General features: G+C 39.8%; 1 protein-coding gene and 1 non-coding gene across 3 annotated transcripts in view; both read right to left on the reverse strand.

Annotated features, from left to right (window-relative positions):
• Window positions 1-198: 198 nt before the first annotated feature.
• The window catches only part of CUNHXorf56 (chromosome unknown CXorf56 homolog), a 14,667-nt gene continuing 6,975 nt past the window's right edge, over window positions 199-7,890 (reverse strand). The window contains exons 3-8 of one of the 2 annotated variants that reach the window (XM_023517415.1): window positions 7,283-7,324; window positions 6,099-6,237; window positions 5,642-5,731; window positions 4,364-4,456; window positions 2,620-2,712; window positions 199-738 (exon numbers count right to left, since the gene is read on the reverse strand). In XM_023517415.1, the coding sequence (XP_023373183.1) occupies window positions 2,650-2,712; window positions 4,364-4,456; window positions 5,642-5,731; window positions 6,099-6,237; window positions 7,283-7,324 (427 nt within the window). In that variant the 3' untranslated portion in view covers window positions 199-738; window positions 2,620-2,649. Of the gene's footprint in view, window positions 739-2,386; window positions 2,713-4,363; window positions 4,457-5,641; window positions 5,732-6,098; window positions 6,238-7,282; window positions 7,325-7,890 lie in introns of those variants that run through there. The other variant, XM_003796994.3, reaches the window with a different exon arrangement.
• Window positions 1,783-1,850, reverse strand: LOC111727538. The gene has a single exon (XR_002775071.1). It is a non-coding gene; the product is annotated as a small nucleolar RNA SNORD77 (small nucleolar RNA).

Raw genomic sequence — 7,890 nt, forward strand, 5'->3', positions numbered from 1 at the left:
AGTCCCAGCTACTGGGGAGGCTGAGGCAAGAGAATCGCTTAAGCCTGGGAGTTTGAGGTTGCTGTGAGCTGTGATGCCACAGCACTCTACCGAGGGCAACATAATGAAACCTGTCTAATAAATAAATAAATAAATAAAATACTGTAAGTTAATAAAGAGAGTAGGAAAACTATTTTGTTATTTTATTAACTATTTTGATATAAAGGAGTAAAACATCATGACGAGCACATGCTTGCTTTGTGCTAAAGGTACTGTGTTTTCTTTATAGATGAAGCAAAAAGCATAATTTGAACTAGATGCTGAAAGAGTTTAGGATTAGTACCTAAGAACAAATATTTCAGAAAATATGTAGAAAAGTAACCACACATTTGCTATAGTGAGTCCTCTGTGTGTCTTCACATTGCACTTTACTTGGTTTCTGAAAATTAACTTACAATTTGTTCTCAAAAATAGTATTTTTTGAAAAGTCCACAGGAGAAGCAGTTTAGCATAGTTACGAGCTCAGCTTTTTGGCTTTATCTTGCTGGCAGTGGATCTTGAGAAACTTAAACACTCTTGAGCCTCAGAGTAATCATTTCTAAAATGAGAATGGTAACAGTTAAACCTATCATATATCATAGGCTTATTACGTAGTTTAGATTAAGAAATACTTGTCAGGCGGTGCCTGTGGCTCAAAGGAGTAGGGTGCTGGCCCCATATGTTGGAGGTGGTGGGTTCAAACTCAGCCTTGGCCAAAAACTGCAAAAAAAAAAAAAAGTAGCTAGGATTACTATTGCTATTATTCATTAGTACTGCTAATAAAAATAATCACCCTTTAAATCTAAAAATAAAACAAATAGGTCTAGGGAAGTAAGCCTGTGAGAGTACATATGACAGACTGTGGTCAGAGAACAGAATATTAGATTTCAGAAGTGGTGTAGATGATATCCAGATTGTGGCTAAAGTGGAGCAAAGGTAAAGGTCAATGTCTGGAGTTGAGGTTAAAGAATTGTGAGGAGGTTAGGGCTGGTCATGCACATGATGGTTAATTCTTTCTCAGAATGAGGACAAGAAATGAAGTGGAAAGAAAGACCTCATTAGATGCAGGAGAGTAATTGGGAAGATGATAACCTAACCCATCAAGGACCTCCCAGGATTCCCATCCCTGTTTCCTAGTTCTTGCTAGCTCACATCCAACCTACTTTTCCTTGCAAATAAGAAAATCAGAAAAAAAGCAAAGAAAACTGCCCTAGTATTTCCCAGCAGCACCTCACAAACATGCCTTGGAAGTTGTACCTACTAAGTCTAACTTCTTGTAGATACAACAAGGAGGTCAACACACCTCCTGTCCTAACACCTTGTAATACAGGTAAACAGATAAAAACATTGGATACAAACATGGGGACACTGAGATCACTGAAGCAGTGTAACATAAAATAAAATCTATATATACAACACTCCTCTGCAACTAGCAAATGTAAAATAAAAGATACCCAACAGATAATTTTGTTATCTCAGTATCATTTCTTGATCTCTACTGTCTCCATCAGATGTACCCACACGGGGAAGCAGTACTTTTAGCTAGCTGCCTGAATAAATGGTAGCTCCCTTGGGTTACTTACTGAGGCCCTATTTTCATGCAGACCTGAGCTATACTACCCCCTCACTGTAATCTGGTTTTGCCTTAGGTATAAAGTCTAATATGGGATGGCTCACCTATAGCTTCAATGTTTGAAGTAAAGGAAGCTTAATATAGATTTTGGCTATTTTTTATTTTTTTTAATTTAAATTTCTTTTTTCCCCAGATATATCAGACAAATGGTTAATTTCTTCACTATTCAATCTGCTGAACTATGCAACCATCATAGTATTTTTTTTCTTTTTGAGACAAAGTCTCACTCTATTGCCCCAGGCTAGAGTGCCAGGGCATCATCCTAGTGCACAGCAACCTCAAACTGCTAGGTCCAAGCAATCCTCCTGCCTCAGTCTCCTGTGTAGCTGGGACTACAGGCACCCAACAATTATTGCCTAACTTATTTCTATTTTTAGCAGAGGTGGGATCTCACTTTTGCTCAGGCTGGTCTGGACCTCCTGAGCTCAAGTGATCCTCCCACCTCAGCCTCCCAGAGTGCTAGGATTACAGATGTGAGCCACCTCACTCAGCTCAGATTTTAGCTTTTAATGAATCTTCTCTGATGGTAGAAAGATTCAAACCATAGCTAATTCTAAGAACTGAGATGGAGTTACTTAAAAGGATCTGACTTGCTGAAACTAAAAGTAATTCATGCTGCTTTTCTCTATGATACACCATAAAATTTTTTCAAAAAAATCTTTAAACATTAACTTTGAAGGAATAAAAAAGCCATTTTAGAAACTAAAGACACCCAAGCACTGATCTATTCATAGCTTCTACATAACTGAAGTTTACATCAAATGGACAAAAAATAGTTCAGAAAATCTATATTCAGAAATATTTTAGAAAGATCTCTATCCAAGAGGCAGGTCAAATGGACTCAGCTAAAGATCTCACTACATGTAGGAGAGTCAGCGGGAAGCAATGTAAAGTCTTCTGCTGGGGCATAAAAAGGAATCGGTCCATGTAATCAAGCAGTTACTTTTCTTCCTCATCTAAATGCTTGCCTCTAATCCGGGCTCAGAGAAAGGTGTCGGTCATTTGAACTGGTTGTCTATCAAAGTCCCCTTCATTTTTGCTTTCTTGGCTTCAAGTTCAGCCTGGAAAGTTAAAAAAAAAAAAAGCATACATCATATGTCTTGATACATGACACAATATTCTTATTTTTATTCTTCTTCCTTATTTTAACAACCCCAAACACTCTCCCTCTCCTTTTTTTTTTTTTAATTTTGAGACAGTCTCACTCTGTTGCCCCGTGTAGAGTGCCATGGTGTCACTGTAACTCACAGCAACCTCAAACTCTTGGGCTCAAGTGATCCTCCTGTCTCCACCTTCCGAGTAGCTGGGACTACAGGCTTCCACAACAAGGCATGGCTAGTTTTTCTATTTTTAGTAGAGATGGGGTCTCGCTCTTGTTCAGGCTGGTCTTGAACTCCTGAGCTCAAGCAATCCACTTGCCTTGTCCTCAGAGTGCTAGGATTACAGGTGTGAGCCACCACACCTAGCCCAACACGCTCTCGATGCTCATTTAACGTATGAACTCAAAGAGTGGTTCTAAAATTATTATGCATCTCTAATGACTGCTTTCCAACCTTTCTAATGTTATAGCACACATAGAAAATGGTATCTGTAGGCAAAACAAGTAAAATAGACAAGACTGCAGCTAAAGGAAATCAGTGCAGGATTCTAGCAGCCCCAGCACCCTGCCCCTCAAGGGCTGAGGGAATCATTATCATGATACCAATATATTCTTCTTGCCAGAACAGGAAAAAGAATATAATTCTAGAACAGTGCTACTTGAAGTTGTGTGGTCCATGAACTGTTTGTTATCCGTCCCTGTAAGATATGTATAAAAATTGAGAGTAACCATTTAGAAAAAAAAAATTTTTTTTTTTTTTTGCAGTTTTTGGCCAGGGCTGGGTTTGAACCCGCCACCTCCAGCATATGGGGCCAGCGCCTTACTCCTTTGAGCCACAGGCACCGCCCAACATTTAGAAACTTTTATAGCAATTTGACAGAGCAATAAAATAAAATAATCTAATAAAAATAGAGGCAAATTTATTTTTATTGTATTTTATAAATTACAAATCTGTTCATGAAAAAACTGGAAATTTAAAAAAGAAAAAAGCAAGCACTGGTCTTGCACCTTAGAAAGTCTGAGAAACACTGCTCTAAACCACTGTGGCGAGGTAAAGCTACAGCCAGGACCTACTAACTGTCACCAAAATTCCAGAACGACTGATAGAGGAAAGACTGATATACCTTTCGATGAGGCACCAAAGAAGTGATGTCTCATTTTAGCGAAATATTTTAAGTAAATTATTATCAAAAAAGGAAAAATCTAGGCACCATCATATATAGATGTACATGCTCTAAGACGATCCCCTGACTAATGCTAAAAACCACCAGAGCTTTAAGAAGCAATGATCAGTGCCAATTTTGGTACCACAAGGTAGCACTATCCTAGCCATCGTTTCCAAGGAGAGCATCCAAATACCCTGACCTTGGATCACAAGTAGTATTCTGAAATATCATAGTTAAGGCTATCTAACAAGTATCATGATAAGGGGCCTAGATCCTGCAGTTACTCCTACAGAGCAGTATACCAACAGTCACAGACCAGGGTTAAAAAGCTGGCGGCCCAACTACCCTAATAACTCCCAGAAGACTTTCTAAGGGTTTCCCTACCCGCTAAAAGGTCTTTCAGACTAAGAAATCCAAACAATCACCTTGCTACCCCAAGCCACTCACCAGCTCTTGCAGTCGCCTCTTGCTCATGCCTTTGCGCTCCAGCTGTTTTTCAATCACTTTGGCATTCTGTGCGTATGAGTCAGCAACTTCTCTCTGAAGGAAAAAAAGAAGCATCCTTAAACCAGCAGCCTTGTTGAGGAATAACAACAAAGACCAGAAATAGTAATTTATACTACTTAAAGCATGAAATCATTACTGAAATGGCAGGGCTATGCTTCCTTTCAACTTTACACCTTTTCAATAATCCAGGAGAGTTCAGGTTTCAATCAAAAACATTTGTAAAATAACAGATAACATTTCTTAGTAAACATCATTATACAGAAGTACCATAAAGGCAATTGCGTCTACTATTAAGGACAGATTCACAAGCCATCAGAACTGGATTAAAAGGGAACTGAGGCCGGGCACGGTGGCACATGCCTGTAATCTTAGCACTCTGGGAGGCTAAGGTAGGTGGGTCACCGGAGCTCAGGAGTTCAAGACCACTCACCCTGAGCAAGAGCAATACCTCTCTCTACTAAAAACAGAAAAACTAGCCAGGCATTGTGGTGGATGCCTGTAGTCCTAGCTACTTGGGAGGTTGAGGCGCAAGGATCATTCGAACCCAGAAGTTTAAGGTTGTTGTGAGTATGATGTCACAGCACTCTACTCAGAGAGACAGAGTGAGACTGTCTTAAAAAAATAAAATAGGGCAGCACCCTAGCTCAGTCGGTAGGGCAACGGCCACATATGTTGAGGCTGGTGGGTTCGAACCCAGCTGGGCCAGCTAAAACAAGGACAACTGCAGTAACAAAAAAAATAGCCAGGCACTGTGGCAGGCACCTGTAGTCCCAGCTACTTGGGAGGCTGAGGGAAGAGAATCGCTTGAGCCCAAGAGTTGGAGGTTGCTGTGAGCTGTGATGCCATGGCACTCTACTGAGGGCAACATAGTGAGGCTCTGTCTCAATAAATAAATAAATAAAATAGAATAAAATAAAATGGACCAGAAATAATTCAGTCCAACAGTTTTTAAAATGAAACGGGATAAGGGCTTTGCTTTCTAAGGCATCTCAAAAAATAGTATGAAAAAAATAAATCACTGACCTCATCCAACTCCCTTGCTCTCATTATATGGATCTCTCTAAGATCCAGGGAAATAGGAACTAGCCCAGTGTCACAGTTTCTTACTAGCAGAGAAGTGTCTAAAGGCAAAGTCTCTAATTTCCCTGATCTAGAGTCCCCTTTCCTCTGCAACTCCCCACCCCAAATTCCATCTCCCCTGAGAGGAGAAGCACTTACAGCCTCAATCTCCTCTTCCTCTTCATCAATGGTCGACACAGTGACAGAGCTGAACTTGCCCATGTCTTTAGTTCGTTTGGTCATCATCACCTAGAGTGGCAGAGTAAGAATTAGCCTATTTTACCACAAGATGATCCATGAAAAATCAGTTGAATTCATTCAGTTTTTAATTGTTCACACTGGAAAAAGAAGAAATTTTGAAGGAAAGAAATGTGACTAAAAACTCACAAGGCAACTGTAGGAAATAAGAAAAGAACACATAATATAGGTACTGCAATTCTATAACAGCTGCTCATACACAAAAATGGCATGTTCTTAATAAAGAATCTACCTCTCAAGGAGAAAAGAAAGAAAGAGAAAAGCAAGCAAGCAAGCGTGCATGTGTAAGGGCAACTGTTTGTGCACCATAGTCTTATCTAAAAATCTAGCCAAATCTGTCTCCTTCACTGATAATTACCTTCTTAGGAGGCTCTTGTTTCTGAGTATATATATTCGTCTTCCCAAAACCCTGGCCAAACTTGACTACTGCTCCATCCACAATGAAAGTCACAGGAGCATTCTTTGGCTGGGACTGGTAGAAGAGTGGCAGTCCACACCTGCAAACAGCACAGTGAATCTCTGGGAGGCCTCAAAATGCAAGTCACATGTTTCCATCAAGATTTATGCTATAATATTTACAGAAGCGTTATTGGTAATAGCCCGAACCAGAAACAACTCAAATGTCCTTCAACAGGTGAATGGGTAAACAAATAGACAACAAACTACTAATCAGCAATAAAGCGGAACAAGTGATTGATTCACATACATAACTTGGATGAATCCCCAAAGCATTATACTCACAGATCATGTGCAAAAAAATAAATATTATACTTATTATAGAATTTATAAAAAATTTTAAGAAAGGCAAAACCACAGTGACAGAAAGCAGACCAGTGCCTGACAGGGGAAGGAGTGAAGGAAGGAGCCTGACTACAGAGGGCAGAGGGGGTGCTATAAATGTTTTACATCAGGGTAGTGGTGGTGTTACATGACTGTTTTAAAAAAACTTTATTTTTCTATTTTATTTTATTTTATGTTTGAGACAGAGTCTCACTATGTCGCCCTGGGTAGAATGCCATGGCATCACAGCTCACAGCAACCTCCAACTCTTGGGCTTAAGCAATTCTCTTGCCTCAGCCTCCCAAGTAGCTGGGACTACAGGTGCCCACTACAATGCCTGGCTACTGTTTGGTTATAGTTGTCATTATTGTTTAGCTGGCCGGAGCTGGGTTTGAACCCGCCAGCCTCAGTGTATGTGGCTAGTGTTATAAGTGTGCTATGGGTGCCGAGCCATGACTGTGTACTTTCGTCAAAACTCATCAAATCATACATTCACAATGAGCAAATTTTACTATGTATAATTACATCACTTTTTAAAAAATTTACTATGCTAAAAACCCATCTTTTGTGGCCAACTGGTCAGGGATATAACTTTGATTAGCCTTTTCAGGGAGCATATTAGTATTTGTATGTAGTTGAAAGTGTGAAGGCAGCTGAGATTATAAGAATAAAGACAAAACAAAAGGTCGTATCCAAATAATTATTTTTCTAACACATTGTGCCTCTACTTGTCTTGGAGAAACGCACACTGTTCATACTTACTTTGCACACTTTTTCCTGTATTGTCGCTCAATGCCTTCAGGCCTGCAAAGAAAATGAAAATTAAAAAATAGAAAGATATGAACTAGTCTCATAACCTATCAACCTCATTTCTTCAAATGCTAAAAGGCTCTTTCAGAAGTTTTCATTTCATAGGATCAACTGGTTAAACTTTCCCTTCTTCCCTCAGAAAACATTTACTGAGTCCCTAATATGGCCAGTATCTCCCTGACAGAGGGAGAGGAGAAGAGTATAGATTTATAATCACAGTAGCAATAGTAGGTGTACTAATAACAGCAGCACCACTTATGCAACTTTAACTGTGTGCCAGGAGCTATTCTAAAGTATGCATGTTATCAACTCATTTAACTTTCACAACAACCCTGTGAAGTAAGTCATTTTATTTATTCTTACTTTTTAGATCAGGGAACCTAAGAACACAAATTACATGATTTGGGGTGGTGCCTGTGGCTCAGTGGGCAGGGCGCCAGCCCCATGTACCAAGGGTGGCGGGTTCAAACCCAGCCCAGCCAAACTGCAACAAAATAATAGCCAGGCATTGTGGTGGGCACCTGTAGTCCCAGCTGCTTGGGAGGCTGAGGCAAGAGAAT

Source organism: Otolemur garnettii, unplaced genomic scaffold, assembly GCF_000181295.1.
Source record: "Otolemur garnettii isolate 467f Iridium unplaced genomic scaffold, OtoGar3 scaffold00110, whole genome shotgun sequence".
Taxonomy (NCBI): domain Eukaryota; kingdom Metazoa; phylum Chordata; class Mammalia; order Primates; family Galagidae; genus Otolemur; species Otolemur garnettii.